Raw genomic sequence first — 17419 nt, 5'->3', positions numbered from 1 at the left:
CGACGTCAAGCTCTTTGTTTATTTTTTTCAGCTTTTCTCTTCCAAAGCTATGGCCTCTGTGTTTTAGTGCCACGGTGCCCAACGTTCTATTTGTTTCCAGTGCTCCTCTCTTCTCAAGGTCGTAGGGCCTATTGTTCATGGCCGCAGTGCCCAAGGCTCTGTTTTGAGTTCTGGATTTTGCTTTCCTTTTCCGATTCATACTCCTTCAAACAAGCACTTATAAAAGCACAAAACCACATCACTATTCTCATTAAAAAAGGCCTGAATGAACCTAAAATCAACAAAAATAAAACTACCTAAGTGACTTAAAACAAAACTTAAATAAAAACACTAAAAGAAAGCAAATTTAACTTAAAACTCATAGACTTAGTCAATTTTAAAGCTCAACAAGTAACAATATAACTCTATATTGTAGAGTTATCATACCTTCAAACTTAAGATTTTGCTAGTCCTTGAACAAAAACACAAAAGAAAACTAAACAAAAATGAAAACACATAAATGATGAAAACAAAAAAATAAAGATGACAGCTATCTACATATAAGTCGCACCTAGCCAATGATCTCTTATAATTTCCTCAAACATTATCTCAAAATCTCAACTCAAAGTAAAACATAAATATCATTCAAATTCATGTTCCAATTCAAATGCAAGCTCCTTCTTAAACGGATAGCCATGTGTGTGTGTAATCTTTTACAAAGAACATCATGCATCCTAGATAAATTTATGCTCATGCAAAATTTGAATTAGTAAAAATCCCATAGGTTTCTTTTTCATATCTCTCTCTACTAAAGTAGACTAACATTTAATCAAAAATCATTAGGACTTTATTAGCTTATAATGTAAGGCTAGGGTAAAGGTAGGATGACAGATAATATTGTAGTTCAAATCACCTCAAGCACATAATTATTCTAGGACCTATATAGAGCTCTAAGCATACTCCAAGTAACACCTTTTTCTTGACTTCAAATTTTTTTTTATATCAAACACTTTATTCTTCTTTCTTTTTTTCATCACAATTCTATACCCCCAAACTTATTTCTTTTTAATATAGATAGTGGGATGAACACTAAGCGCAATTGATTTTTCAACAACTCCACCTTTTTTACCTAATTCTTTATTGAGGAGTGAAAGATGTAAAATTGGAATTTATTAATAAGCTAAGCTAATCAAATATGTGTTTGACAAAAAAAAGGTAAAGATAGGCTCAATGGGTATGCGAGGAATAAAAATATATCAAGATAGGCTCAAAAAAGCTCAAATAATCCAAAAATGGCCTAAATCATCTCCTTAACTAAGTATTGCCTACGATCTCGTCTTGAGAGAGAATCAAACAAATTCCAGAATTCATGACATATTCCAAAAATTCACATCAACATAAGCCTTATCTAGATATGCAAAATAATTCTAAGCAAAAGATCAAGTGCTCAATTAATAGAAATCTCATCTTAACAATGATACTTAACAAAAGAATTAAACACAAACTCAAACAATATTCATATTTACCAAAGCAAAAGACAACAAGATAACAAAATTCTCATCATTGGATATGGAAAATCATTGAAAATTTGGTGCTACAAAACTCTAGTTATAACTCTAAAAACCAAAACACTACATAAGCTTAAGAACATAAATGAACAAAAGTATAAATCAAAAGATAAAACCATAACTAAAAAATCAAACCTCCCCCCCCCCCCCCCCCCCCCCCCCCAAACAAAAACTCAAATTGAACATTGTCCTCAATGTGAAACTAGAAAAAGAGAAAAGTAAAATAAAACTCCCCTAGTCTTTATAGGAATGCGAAAAGACTCTACTTTTCTTCTTTATCTTCCTCATTGTCACCAATGCTTGTGGGAAGATCCGATAATAGAGAAAATCTAGATAAGAAATAAAATGTAACTTTCAAAGAAAAGAAAAATGAAGAGCTTTGAAAGCTTGGGTTGCCTCCCAAGAAATGCTTCTTTATATTCAATAGCTTGATTATGGCACCCCTTTTCACACAACTTCATCCATGAAATAATTTTTTAGGCGTAGTCTATTAACCATGAATGCACCAGTAGCCTTGCTATCAATCTCTATTATACCACAATAATAGACCTTAACCACTTTAAAAGGACTCAACCATCTTGATTTATGTTTCCATGCAAAAAGCTTGAAGCATGAAATAGAAGGGAACATTTCTTGTCCAACCTCAAAACTTATTTTTGCAGGATATTCTTTGTCAAAATCCTCCTTAGCAACGTCATCAATTGAATCCACTTCATAGCAATTATCTATATAGGGAGGTTACTTAGTTGTATTGAATATATTAAACTTAACTTCTTTCTATCTAACTTTGAAAGTTATCAAGTCATTCTTCACATCTATGATTTCCCCTATTGTAACTAAGAAAAGTCATCCTAAAATAAAAGGAATTTCAACATCTTCTTCCATCTAAAGTACAATAAAGTCTACCGAAATGTAGAGCATCCCAATTTTCACCAAAACATCCTTAATAATCCTTATGGGGTACTTGATTGATCTATTTGTTAATTGCAAGGTAACTATCCTAAGTTGTATCTCCTTAAGTCCAAGTTTCCTAATAATAATCAAAGGCATAATTGAAATACTAGAACTCAAATCACGCGAAGCTTTAGAAAACTCAACTTTACAAATAGTACAAGGAATAGAAAAAATCCCTGGATCCTTTAACTTTGGTGGAAGCCTATTTTGGATCATAGCATTACACTCCTCAGTAAATGCAAATGTTACAAAATCTTCCAATTTCCTTTTTCTGGACATGATCTCTTTAAGGAACTTCACATAAAAAGGTATTTATGCCAAAGTGTTTCTAAAAGGAATGTTAATGTTAAGTTGATTGGAAGCATTCAAAACTTTTCAAATTACTTATCTATTTTCTTTTACTTCAATGCTTGAGGAAAAGGAATAGAAAGCATATCTAGCTTGACTTGTGGAGGTGTGGATACTTCCCCCCTGCTTAACTTTATAAACTTGAACTTGATTGCTAGAAATATCATTTTGATCAACTCTATCTCCACCATTTACCACTTCCTTACCTTTTACTTCATTAAGTTACTTACAACTCCTTAAAGTATCGTATTGCATTGGTCCTTTCCTTTTCTTCTAGGATTTGGTCTAGTGTCACTTGGTAAAGTTCCTTGAGGCTTGTCATTGATGGCATCGGAAAGTTGAACCATTTATGTCTCAAGATGTAGGAGTAATACTGCCTAACTTTGAATGAAAGAATAAGTCTTTGTCATGTATTGCATGAACATCTTTTCCATAGTTGGCTTTTTCTCAAATGTAGAAGCTCTAACTTGAGGTGAAAATCTAAAAGGAAAGTTTAGGTTTACTACTGATTAGGATCCTTGGTTGTTACTCCTTGAAAAATTAAGATGATTCTTTCAACCAGGATTCTAGTTGCTAGAATACGAATTATTCTATTGTCTATTAAATTTTCAATAAACTGTATAGATTCGGCATTAATAGGACACTAATCACTAGAATGCTTATAGCCACATAACTCACATGTCACAAAAGGACTTTGAACAACATGAACACCTAATGTGTTAATTTTCTTAATGAAAGTAGCCATTTGTGCAGTCAAGGCATTAATTGCATCGAGCTCATGAATACTAGCACCTTTTCTCGGACCCAATCTCTCATATAGCCATTGGTGGAGGCCATATCCTTTAACAAGTCATAAGCCTCATTAATAGATTTACCCATCAATGCCCTTCCTATTGCAACTTTAATGGTGTTTCTAATTGGTCCTAGCAAACCATTATTAAAAGGCTATACTTGCAGCCATTTAGGTAACACATGGTGAGGACATCTTTTAAGTAAATCCTTATACCTTTCCCAAGCCTCATATAGTGATTTGAAATCAAATTGTGCAAAGAATGTGATATCATTCCACATCTTTACTATCTTAGCTGGTGGAAAAAACTAAGCTAAGACTTTCTAACCTAAATCATCCTAAGTACTAATGGAACTAGTTGGAAGTAAATTCCACCAAATCTTTTCCTTGTTTCTCAGTTTTGAATGTATACCAAACCTTTAGGAAATTCACAATATGTGCATTAGGATTATCATTTAGCAATCCCTCAAACTGAACTGAAGTCTAAATCATCTGAATGATTGTTGGCTTAGTCTCAAAGTTATTGGCTTGGATGATAAGTCTACAGATGCTAGAATGAAAACCTTGTACAAGAGGTATAACATATTCTTGCAAGGACTAGTTCTCTTCTTGTTGATCAACCATTGTGTTGCGGTCAGTCGAAGCTTATAGATTCTCCCTTTAAAGTCTACAAAAGGTCTTTTTTATTTTTGGATCAAAAAGAATAATTTTTAAATTTCTAACTCTTCGTATACAACAACCTAAAGTACCTAAAAACAAAGAAAAAGAAAGTTTGAATTAAGATTAAGATTGCTTGGTGTTAACATTAATAAAAATTTGGCAAACAATTCCCTAGTAATGGCATCAAAAACTTGTTGGATTTGCCACACAAGTACACATATCGTTAATAAGTAATATAATGAAAAGTAAAATATCGATCTCATGACAAATTGTTACCAAAATTTTGTTAAGTACTAAAATTAACATAACTCAATCTTATCCAAACAATCAATTTTTAAAACTATTGAAAACTAAAACAACTAAAACTAATAACAAGAATAAAAAATTAACTAGATAATTTCAATCAAACAAAACCTAGAACTACAATATCCCCTCAACACTACATTTGAATCTTTTCTACTCTCTTTTTACTTATTGGACAGCTAAATTGTTAACCTAGAGTTCTAATGTATATATAAGTCTCTCTTGATGTTCTTATAAAAATATTTTTCTTAGCCAATCTACTATATTCCAATGAAAATTTTAATTAGGAAAGATTCATTAAGCTTAGACTCTAATTATGGCTACATATGACGTCTAAATGTATTCCTACCTTAAATGCGAATCAAATCAAACATCTCATATAATTGAAATTGAACATATGCTATTTCATCTAAAGCTTACACTAAACTCTCTCATCCAATTTCATCTAAGTTACCCTAACTATCTAATTGGTGATCAAGCGGTCAGATGCACCAATCAGAAGACTAAAATAAACAACTCAAACACTATCAATCATAAGCAAGAAATAGTATTAAAAATTCAAACTACATGTTGGGTTCAATTGCAATTTTAGTTATGAAATTTAGTTCCTCATAACTACTAAAAACATCATTTAAAAAAGTTTAACCATCGATACAAAACAATGAGAGTACAAAAAGAACTAAAGAAGAAAAGAAAACTAAGATTTGTCAGGTCTTTGATCTTCAATCTTTAAGAGTTTTTCTTCACTTTCTTGCTCGCTTGGATACTCTTTTTCTTCAGAGAAAATCTATCTTAGTTGTTGCCTTTAAGTGCTCTAAAAAGGCTTTTATGTAGAGCTTGGAATCCTACTCAAAATCAACTCTCAAAATTTATTCCTAGAGAAGCTATCGTGTCAGCATCGTGACGTCGAGCTCTCTGTTTTTTTTTTTCAACTTTTCTCTTCCGTCACCGCAGCCTCCATCCTTTGGCGATATGGCAGCCAACATTTTATTTGGTTGCCAGTGTTCCTCTCTTCATGATGCTGCGACGCCCATTCTTCATGGCCATGACACCCAAGGTTCTATTTGAGTTCCGAATCTTGCTTTTCTTTTCCAATTCTAACTCCTTCAAATGAGCACTTACAAAAGCACAAAACCACGTAACTATTCTCATTAAAAGAGACTTAAATCAACCTAAAATCAACTAAAATAAAACTACCTAAGTGACATAAAATGAAACTTAAATAAAAACAATAAAACCAAGCAAATTTAAATTAAAACTCACAAACTTGGTCAATTTTAAAGTTCAATAAGTGACAATATAACTCTATATAATAAAGTTATCAAAGTCCAAGCTATGGAAGAAGGAGAAATTTTGGTTCAACACTGTGGCACCAATGATCAAATTGTAGACATTCTTACTAAGGGTCTAGGGAAAGAAAAATTCATTTTTTTGAGGACCAAGTTAGAGTGTGCAAGATAAACACCAATGAGGTGTGTTGAAAGTTGCTTTTCATCTTAAACTCAAAGTAATTTCAAAAGAACATCAATGGTGGTTCACAAGAGATCAAGTTTAAATGGGAAAAAGATGAACACGTTTCTTATTCCTTTGAAAGTTGCCGTTTATTTTACTTCTTGTGTCATTTACAAATGCCTTTACTATTTGATTTCTTTTTTTTACTATTTATCTTTACTATTTCTACTTTACTCTTTAAACTGGTCAGGGATTTGTTCTCTTTCCTTTCAATCAATTACAGCGTATTGCTATACACGTGTAGTTGCCTAGGGAGCAGTAGAGAATATTTCTCTCTCTGGCACTGTATTTCACCACGTAACCTTTGGTGTTTGTGCATCACTTTTTGCTATTGGCTTAGTCTGAAATTTCTGTTGCTTGTATATATGTTGTTGGTTTGAATGAAACGGTGTGTTTTTCACCATTTCCAGCTGTTGCACATTTTCTCTCGATTTTCTTTTCCTCTATTCTTGATGAACAAGCTTAAGCTTAAGCTTAAGCTCTTCAAGTTTTCCAGAACAAGCTCAACTATTCGCAGTGACTTAATTCCATTCACAAGAAGACCACTGGTGGAGGATGCATGAGCCCTTATCTCTTTGTTTCTTTTTTTTTTATTTTTTATTTTCATTAAGGGTTTTTCATTTTTTATTGCTGTAGCTTCTTGATCAAATATCAGTAAAAACTTAGAAATTAACAGAGAATAGATCATAAGACAAAAAAATAAAAAAAGAGTTAAGATCGCAACTTTTCTTTTACCTTGTTGTCTCATGTTGATTGGCAATTCTTTTAGAAAAGGTGGATTCTCTAACTTCTTGATCAAGTGAAAACTTTAGAAATTAATAAAGAATAGATCATAAAAATAAATGTTTTCTAAAAATTCAGGAAATTTTTAGAAAAATTCAACATTAAAAACAGTAATAACAACAATTAAGGAAAATAAAAAAAATATGACATTAAGTCTTATTTAACAACATTAAAAATAACGTAGTTGATTAAATTGAAAATAAACTGACATATGCAAATTTTGATTTTATGTTAAAAAATAAGAAATTAAGCTGACATTTTATTATGTAAGTTTATTATTATTTTATTTTATAAATAACACAATTGATTACATGCAACTTAGGTGCGTCACTTCGTGAATTGTTATCCACGCTGGATATGGAAGAAACAAGCAAAAAATAGAAATAAGACCAGGACAAACATGGAAGCACAATGTTCAATCTTGTTTTTAACAATCGCTACATAATATGTTGCTGTAAGGAAGGGAAACTGTAACATAATCTATTACTAGTTTCCAGTTCGGTGGTTTTTGAAGATGGAGCAAAGCTAAAGAGGAAGAGGAAAGAACAGGTAGAAGAGAAAACACTCAGAGACAATGTTGTTAAAGAGAATGAAGCCTAGAAAAACGGTTCAAATTTGGTTGCCGTAACCCAAGATATACATGTTGAGGATAAAGAAGCTTCCACTCAGGTGGCTCTTGAAGATAGAGCAATGCTAAAGAGGATAAGGAAGCTTCCACTTAGTTTCTAGGGTTTTTAGAGAAGACTAGGGTTTTCCTATTACTATTTTTGCAAAAGTATTGCTAGTTTTTTTCTTTTTAGAAAATGCGTTCTATCCTTTGTTGAGGTGGATTGTAGAAAAAAAAAATCAATAAGCTCAAAAGGGTAGCAAGCAAATAATTTCGTATTTGTGAAGAGGGTCATTTCTCATCTCAAATATAGTTATTTACATTGAAAAACAATCTCTAAAAGGAAGATTTTGGAATAAGTGTTTATTTTTGTTTATTTTCCTTCTTTACTTCTTTTTGGTGTTTGGTATCATTTGAACATCTCAATTGCATGATGTTATTATCAAATTTCCTTACCAATCCTTCTTTTTTTTTTTTGTTTCTTTTTCTTTCTTCTGGTTTCTTTCAAGGCCATTTCTTTTTAGAAAAAGGTTAACACTAATGTGGCTACTTGATACATTGGCCCAATGCCACCCACGCTACGATTTGTTATTTTGTCCACTTTTTGCATGTTTTCATACGAGAAATCAGGATAAAGAGAACGCAAAATGTTCTTTCATAAGTTTTTATTTGAGGGTACACTCTTCATAGTAGAATGGAATGACTCTACACAAAGGAAAGCTACTCATAGTTTTATACATGCTGGATTTGGTTTCATGGTAACTCTATGATATAGAGTTATTTGGATTATATTTTGATAGTAATTTAGCTTAGTTCTTGTGGTAATGCATAAAAATTAATGAATTTTATTTAAATTATTTTAAGTTAATTAATATAGGGTTGTCAATCTAATTTTAGTTAATTTTATATTTAATTTGGTGTTAATGTGATTAAGATTGGTTGTTATTGATTTAGTTGTGCTTTTGTAGGTGTTAATGAAGGAAGACTTCTAATGGAAGAAGGAGAGGTGCAGATTTCAACTGCACATATTTTGGTATTTCTATCATAACTCTCTCTACAGAGTTCTAAATAAAATGATTCTTGGCCCATTGGAAACATAAGAGAAAATTTTATAACTTTTATATTATCACTTCACCCAGTTTAGCTTGAAAAAAGGTCAAAATTATTGTTGAAGTAGAAGCACTATAGCAGTCCTAGAGCAACTATTATTTCTGCTAATTACTTGGTCGAAGCCACAGCCCACATAATTTGATATGAAAATCCTCGTTGGAACTGACACCTTTCTTCACTCAACTTGGTATTACTTCAAAGCCTTATAAAATTAACTTTTTAAAAGACTTTTAAAAAGAGAGAAGAAAACACTAGACTGATAGTTGAGAATCAAGCAGCGAAGTCATTGAAGCTGAAAAGAATTTGAAGAATTCAAGAAGATTTGGAATTTCAAGATTATAATTCTTGGGTTCTATCATCCTTTTGTTATTCTCTAATTTTCTTAGTTTGATCTAAATGTTTAAACCTTATGTGATTATGATGTGTAACTTGATGAAGAACTAATTTATTTATCTAAGATTATGATCGAACTCAATACATAGTCTGATTTATTTATCTCTCTTCTGATTATGTTTGATAGATTTAAGTTGTTTATTATATTCTATTCTTAATGCTTCTAATTGATTGGCCACTAATTAAATTGAATTGGAAACCTACATTAAACCTTAAACAAGGAGATTTAGCTAAACATTGAATAAAATAGCGTATGATCGAATGCACTTAGTTGATTAGGTGGTTTGATTTGCATATAAGGTAGACATACATCTATAAGCCATACGTAGCTAAAATTAAAATACGAACTTAATTTATCTTTCTTCAATTTAATTTACATAGACATATAGTAAATTAATTGAGAGAGATATTTTTATGAGAAACTTGACAGAGACTTGTAAATAATTTAAAACTCTAGATTATCAACTTAATCTATTAAACTGAGTTAAGAGAGAGACAATAATTAGATGAAATATTGAGGGGCATCATAATCTTAGGTCCAGTAGTCCCACGAATTTAATAAAATAAATTTGCTAATAAATTTTAAATTAGTTTTATTTTTAGTTTATTTGTTTATTAGTTTTAATTTCAATTGTTTAGATAAAATTAGCATATGTCAATTTTAGTACTTAACTATAGGAATTAAAATAATTCTCTGTGAAAACGATATTTTACCTTTTCGCTATATTACTTGTTAATGATACATGCACTTATATGAGAAATCAACAACATTTCGCTTAGTGCTAAAAGTTCCCAAATTATTCCTCACTATCATCCACATAGACTACTAAGGCACTCCAGCCCTCAACTATTATAGACTTCAAACAAATTAGGTTCAATCTAAATGGAAGTATTTTTCTAACTCATGCAAAGATTATCACCTCACAAGAACATAACTACTTAACTCTCCCTAATAAATGACAAAGCTCGAGTAAAAAGCTCATGTATGAATGTGAATGTGTCGTGTGTATGACAGAACACACTAAACTTAATCCTAGATATCGCACATTTATTAAAATATTAAATCGATAAATGATAATAAATAAATAACATTTAATTATAGAAAAGTGAATAAAATAATACTATTTAATATTAATAAAAATAAAACATAATCCATTAATTAAGATTTAGGATAACTGGCTAACTTAAAAGATATCGTAAATTATAAAGTTACCACATGTATAGGGAGAGAAAAGATTTAAAATTTGATTCATGCCACATCTAATAACATCTACAAAACCTATTATTTACTAATTTTTTTTAAAAACACTTATTATTTACTAAATAGACTACATTATAAGCCACAAAACTTTTTAAACACACGTAGTCAAACCGAAGATTAACCTAAATCTTCTCCTAAGCCTCTTCTTTTTGTTAAGCAAAGTCGTATTTACATAATTCATATTTTCCTCTTCTAACAATTTCAAAGAATTTTTTCATACATAAAATTTAACTATTAATTTATTATTAAAATAATATACTCTTATTTTTATATTAATATTTTCTAATTCAAATTTATTTTAAAATTAAAATTAAATAAAAATATATAATTTATTAATTATTATAATAATTTAATCAAGTTAAGCAGAGCTTGAGTCTAAGAATTCCATCCCTACTACAGTAATACCTTTAAAAAGAAAATATTGACGTAGAGTTATTTAATGCATTGGTTAGATTTCATATAATTGAGAGTGGTGTATGTGCATATGTATTCAAATAATTTCAACAAATTTTAATATTCAAGTAATATTAACATTTTTCTTCGTTTAATTGATATTTTGATTAAAAATTATGTTAAATTCTACCATTAAAAATAGTTGTTAATTAAATTTAATGTATTGATAGCTTGTCGATTTATATTTTGTATACTATTGATCTTGTCTTAATTTTGATATTAAATTCATAACTTTTATTCGTTGTCAATTAGAACCTTGATGAACTCTGCCTAATTAAATTTGGCAAACCTTAAAGAATAAATTATGAAGTGTAAATTATAAACCAAAAGCTGATAGCCATAAATTATCGAAATGCAACGAGTGGATATATTTTGTTGTTTGATTTGTTTCCTAGTCAGTTACAAGATGAATGACAATTATAAATATGTTGATTTGGATAGTAGTATCAGAGTGGTGAACAGTAATGGAGAAAGAAAACAGCAATCTGCACCACCATATATTATACCAAGAAAAATATAACTATTTATCCTCCTCTTGATTTATATATCTGCGACACTTGAATTGGAAGCAAGTTATTACTCTCAATTTCTGTTAAGCTAAAGTTTATTATGAAAAATATAAATTAAACATAATACAAGTCTTCATATTCATTGGTTTTCCTCGAGCTAAAAGAATAAGAGAATGTCGATCTTCGCACTAACAACCAAAGTTTGTCATTCCATTTGATTATCGATGATTAAATTTTGATATTGATAGCATTAAAGTCTTTATATTTTATTTTAAATTAAATAAATCTTATAATTAACGATAAACTAATTATTATTAGTCAAAATAACGCTTATTATTTTATATATATTTGGTGTTGACATAAAAAGTGAAAAAATTACATATTTTTGTTATCATCTATTATAACATATCAATATACGTCACTTTAATACCATATAACATAAAAATTTGATTGAATATAATAAAAAAAATAAAAACTTTTTTAAATTTTTTTAAATAATTTAAAAACTCTTTTTTGTATTATACTTTTATTTTATATTCTCAAAAAATTATTTCTTCCTTCAATTCTATTATAAGAACCAAACGTGGCGTTAAGTGAAAGATCACCTGCATTTGTCGTATTCGTTTGTTGTAGCGCTAAGCCTAAGCAATCGTAGTTAATAAGCAAAGATGGTAATTTGTTAAGCAGCTAACTAGACAGACAAAAGGGGAACAAGCTCAAGCTCAAGCTCAAGCTCAAGTCAGTAGGCTGCAGAAAAGAGCAGTCCACGTGATGGTGGAAACAGTAGGGTATGAAAATATGGAAAAGCATCCAGCATGCACAATCTCGATAAAGTTGTTTCAAGGGTAAGCTAGCAGAGGGAGAGGGAGAGGGAGAGGGAGAGGGATGTCACTTTGCTTTGCATAGGTATTGTTATCCTATTAGTAATGCGAAATGGGACACTGCTGTTCAAGAATTCACGTAAGAATTTAAGGACTTGTAAATTAAATTGACTTTCGCTTAGGAATTAGCAAGGTAAAAAGATAATATAAATAAAGGGAATATAAAATCAAAGCATGCACACGTGTTTTTGAGTGGTTTCTGCCTTTCTGGTGTGCATTAATGCCCCCCAAAATTAAGGAAACGTTCTCTTTTATCCTTTCAAGATGAATATGTATATTTCATAAGGTATATCATCACGTGGATGCCGCCGTGGATACAATGTCTATAAATGATTTTAAAATTACAAATATATCAACTTATATATATATATCAAGATTTATTGATTCTAGGAAATATATTTAGAGTGATTTCGTATTAAAATTCAAATATAAATAAATGATGAAAAATTCTTTTATATATAGACAGTAAAATATTTAAACTACACAAGTAGGTTACGTATGTTATTAATGCGCGTCCGTTAAATTATAAAATTAAAATAAAATCATTAAATTGACATAATTACTTGAATGCATTGGTATCAATTATCTAAATCCGTTTATAAAATTTAAAACTCTATTTGAATGTAGATGATTATTATTATCTAAATCAACATATCAAAAGTTGTTTAAAAAATGGATGTATTATGACAGGTTTTTCTTGTTATTTGGAAAAGCCTAAATTTTTAATTTCAAATTCTTTTAACATATTTTGCTTTAAAAAATTAGTGCATTTTCTTATTTTTCTTTTTTTTTTTTAACACTTTTTGGTTTTTATAAGTAGAAAATAGTCAGTAAAATAACAGTATAACAATGGTGAAGAGTCTAAATAAATAAATGAGTATTTGGTCAAAATAATCCAAAACCAAGCTTATGTTGAGCTACAACCTTCAAGATTACGTTGGAGCTGGGCCAGGAAGCCTCTATCCAAAGCAGACTAAATTTTATCACCTTGAGGGTGTTGGGCTAATAGTTGCCGGCAGTGCCATTGGGTTCAGTAAATTACAAAGATCAAAGTGTAATTACTTCACTTGGCATCCATGATGAGATAAACCGAAATTTGTTCAATCCTATATATGAGCTACAAATCCAATACTACTTGACAGATTTGTCTACACAAACAACAGTTCAAAGAACAAACCAACCACACCATGAAGTGACAGGACATTCTATGGTGGAAGCTCCGGAAAGCCGCCGTAAAATATACAAAACAGAAGCCAGACATAACAGCATTCATCAACTTCATAAACCTTTGGAGCCTGGAAGGTCAATCCACTGAAGTTGAATTTCTACTTCACCACACTCCACATTTCTCAATCTGAGGCAAATGTCTTGGACAACCTTCCCATCCTTCCAATAAATGGTGCTCTCTTCAGCCAGGCAGTTGTTCCTGCCTGGTTGCACCTTCGATATTATGGTTCCACTTGGGATTTCTCCCAAATTCATTTTCAAGGCTTCTATATATGTGCTGATGTCAAACTCTGCATCTCCCATTTTGTCATCCTTGCTAAACGTGTCATGGTCATACACAGTCTGGAATCATGCAGAAAAAGAAAAAAATGACTGTAAACAAACTAATACCAGAAAATGACCGCATACATCAAAATGCCACAATAACACATGATTATCACTGGAAAAGGGGGTAAAAAAGGAAAGGAGTGGCCAGTGTGTGGTTGAAATTATCAGTGAGTTTTCAACAATTTTATGAGTAGATGTGGCTTCACTCCAGGCAGGGATGGAGCCAGAATTTTGATTCAAAAGGGGGTAATACTCTTTAGGCTACAAGTTTGTTTTTATATTTTTTATTTATCTTTTAAAACAACTAAGTTACTCAACTAATTTCTTAGATTAAAACTGACGAATTTTTGAATAAATATTGAAACAATGTTAATATGTAAAAAGATCACAAATATGCAGTAACAAAGATGTTTATGAAAGTGAAAATTTAAAATAAGAATTTATATGTAAGGAAACCAAAAGGATTATAGAGAGAAAGGGAAAAAAAACCTGAAGCTAAACCATTTAAGCATAGAAGAAAGCAAAAAAGGATCACATTAACGAAGTTTAGTGGAAAAGGAAAGAAACTAAACTAAAGCAAATAGATCATGTAAGTGTACCGAACATTGACACCTATACATTTGCTTCATTAACACCAAAAACCTTCAGATCAAAAAGATATTTTGATACTGATAAACTAGTAAACGAATTCTCTGTCCCTCCATCTTGCACAACTGCTTTCTATCATTCATACGATATTTCACAAATAATTACTGATAAGAAATTCCTAAGCATTCCATTGGTTTTATTCTGTTTTCTTTCCAGCACAAAATGATTATTAGTAAGAATCTAAAAAATAAATGCAGAAACAAGAAAATAATAGGAAAAGATCTGGTTGAGAAGCGGCATGTATAAAGTAGCTTCTGTCATGGGTGGTTAGGATATCAAGCTGAAAAGCAGCAGTCAAATTTTTTTTTTTTAATTTTATGGATTTGGTGGTGGGGCGGGGTGGGTTTATTCAGGAGTGCTTATCAGTCACCGTATGCCAATTGTGATACAAGATTCAATATGATAAATAGAAATCCAATTTACACCAACCAAGAACATTCAAAAGTTTACCATCTGCCTTAATCATGGGTTTAATAAGTTAAACATTGATTTAAATCATCTTTGATTTACTACTGTTCTCTTTCTTTCTTTCTTTCTTTCTTTTTGTTCTTTAGGTGATGCTATGTCATCAGATCATGTACGCATTTCTTTTATGATTTGATCTTGCTTCCCTGCTTATCAGCAATGGGATAATAAACATCAGAAAATGAGCAATTAAGATAGAATTATAAAAGGATTTCAAATTTCAAACAAGTAATAGAATCAAAATCAACAGAACATGAGCTATCTCACAATTTAAAGATCAAGGATTAGCCTAGCAAGTAACGGAAAAGACAAAATATCTACATCATCAAAATCCTAATCACTTTCAGTCTAAACGTTTGCTTATACTTAGAGGTAACCAGCACCATTACACAATGGTGGAAATTTGATTCCCATTAAATGGGGAAGGTGGAAAACATGGGGTGGTCTTTACTTTGGAATGAATTGTCATTAGAAGCTGGGTGCCGAAACTTCTTCTGGCTTTCCACTTATGTACTACATTGATATAATAACTAGTAATTAAAAGACTTACCAGCTTGATTGGCAGACTAGGATCTGTTATGGAAAGAGTTAAATCCTCATTCCACTCAGGATTAACATCCTTCTTTATTACACGAGTCTTCAGTTTCTGCAAGAAATATTTACAATAGAAAAAGATAATGACCAAGTTGCTAAAAATTGACTCCACCAATAACTCGATGAAATTGAACTTAAAAATGTTTCCTTTCTTTTCTTTTCAATTTTTTTTTGTCATTTTTCAGTGAAATAATTCAAGTTCAAGCCATAAAATCTAAGTCAGATTGATGCAACACCTCCTTTCATTATTTATAAAAGGCAATTAGGGTATCGAACTGAACCAGGGCATCTCAATTATAAAATGCTAGATAAAAAAGAGTGAGTATCAAGGATAATCTTAATACCACATATAAGCTCACATAGTAAGATATACATAGTCGCCTTCACTCTAATTAGTAACATCAAAATTCTCTCATTTATTTCTAAAGTATTAATCAACAAAGCTTTTACTCATCTATCTCATTACTTTCTCAAGATTATGAGCGATTTTAGAGTTCTTCAAAGTGGAAGTCAACTCTGATAAAATAATACTCCGACAAAGATAAAATCTTTGAGATCCATCATTCAAAGGAACCTCTCCTTATTAATCAAATGATAGTCAGCCAAAGATGGGTATGTCTGATAGTTAGATTCTGCTTAACATTGTTCCTGTTTCGTTTTCTTTACATAAAGACATGGACTGGAATCTTGCCATACCAGACATTTCCAGTTGCTTTTGGATTCTCAAAAGAACCCAAAATTGCAATGTTTTGAGAGGTCAATTATATGCCATCTACCACAGAAGTATCATATCACTTGAATCAAAGTGACTGATCGTCATATAAATAAATAAAACATCTTTTCTTTAAAAGAAAAGTTGCATGCAAATTTGTTACTCATAGAACAAGCAGATCATTAGTAACGTGAAGACCATACTGATAAAAAAAAAACAGAAGAAATTCCCTGAAACCGAAATTGACAACAGAGGCGTGGCCAAGGTCAACAGAAGGAAAGGAGTGAAGGTGAAACTGACCTGTCTGCCCATCTTAACAACAACGTAGGGATCGCTGCTTCGGACATCACGAACGGCAAGGTTGACGCCTCGTTTGATGAGAATCCGCAGCAGACCCAACAAGTTGTCCATCAACGATGTGCTCCTCTGGTTTTGTGGCGTTATTGGAGACCCGGCCATTCGTCTTTTATCTCCCTCCCTATACCCCCAACAAAAAAGTTTCTCCTCTCTGTAAATATAAACAATAAATTAAATGTAGGGAATTTCTATTGACCATAACAGACAAAGAAGGTCTCAGGTTAAACTCATCTTTCCTGGGACCCACCGGATTTCTCTTCTTTGAAAGAAACTTCCTTTGCATGGATTCGCGGGGAGCTGGAAGCTTGGACGGGAGACGGTGGGGTCTTGAGAGGGGGATTGAGGGGTAATATCCGCGGAGGGGTGACCGGGAGACCCGGTCTCCGGTAGGGAAATAATTGGAGGGGAATTCTTCGTGGAATTTTGTGGAGGTTGACTGACGAAACACACTATGACGACGGCGTAAAAGACGCTTGGATTGTCTGGAAGCATATATGATGGCGTGGCGTCAAATTACTGGTTGTTGTCGTTGGACATCGTTATTGCACAATTTTTGAGATTTCTTGTTCAACTTTTCCATTTTTTTTAATTTTTAAATTTTCGCCACCTTTTCTTGGTTCAATGAAAGGATATTGGCATTGGGCGACGACTAACTTGTCATAAACTTCAATCAAAGAATTTCTTGTAAATTTTGCTACATTGACATTAACATTATGTTTAACGAGAGTGAAACAAAAAGGAAAACACTTTCTATTTTAGGATGGAAATAAGGAGAATGCAATTGTATTTATTTATTACGTAGAGAAAAATTTTTTTTTTTTATAAATTTAAAATTTTATTTTTTATTAATACGATTCGTGACATTCTAGTTCATCCACTTATACAACGTTAGAAAAAAGCATGTTGATGGGGGTCTATATCAACCTAGGTTGGTGTCCCACAATAATGAAAAGTTAAAGTAAATTTTAACACTGCTTA

The 17419-nt window shown here is 31.3% G+C and overlaps 1 protein-coding gene and 1 non-coding gene across 2 annotated transcripts; one reads left to right on the top strand and one right to left on the bottom strand.

Moving 5' to 3' along the window:
• The first annotated feature begins 3816 nt into the window (after positions 1 to 3816).
• LOC149526804 (small nucleolar RNA R71) lies at positions 3817 to 3923 on the top strand. Its single transcript, XR_016351668.1, has one exon. It is a non-coding gene; the product is annotated as a small nucleolar RNA R71 (small nucleolar RNA).
• A 9217-nt stretch (positions 3924 to 13140) lies between these two features.
• On the bottom strand, positions 13141 to 16795 carry LOC110422788 (protein C2-DOMAIN ABA-RELATED 4-like). Its single transcript, XM_021436804.2, has 4 exons — positions 16689 to 16795; positions 16385 to 16592; positions 15329 to 15424; positions 13141 to 13680 (listed from the first exon to the last, which is right to left on the bottom strand). Exons 2-4 carry the CDS (start codon positions 16541 to 16543, stop codon positions 13390 to 13392), a joined length of 546 nt encoding a protein of 181 aa, XP_021292479.2. The 5' UTR covers positions 16544 to 16592; positions 16689 to 16795; the 3' UTR covers positions 13141 to 13389.
• Between the last annotated feature and the right edge of the window lie 624 nt (positions 16796 to 17419).

Source organism: Theobroma umbraticum, unplaced genomic scaffold, assembly GCF_002168275.2.
Source record: "Theobroma umbraticum cultivar Fairchild unplaced genomic scaffold, ASM216827v3 scaffold_146.0, whole genome shotgun sequence".
In the NCBI taxonomy this organism is placed as follows: domain Eukaryota; kingdom Viridiplantae; phylum Streptophyta; class Magnoliopsida; order Malvales; family Malvaceae; genus Theobroma; species Theobroma umbraticum.
Note: the sequence above shows the minus strand (reverse complement) of the source record. Positions and strands in the feature narration are given on the sequence as shown.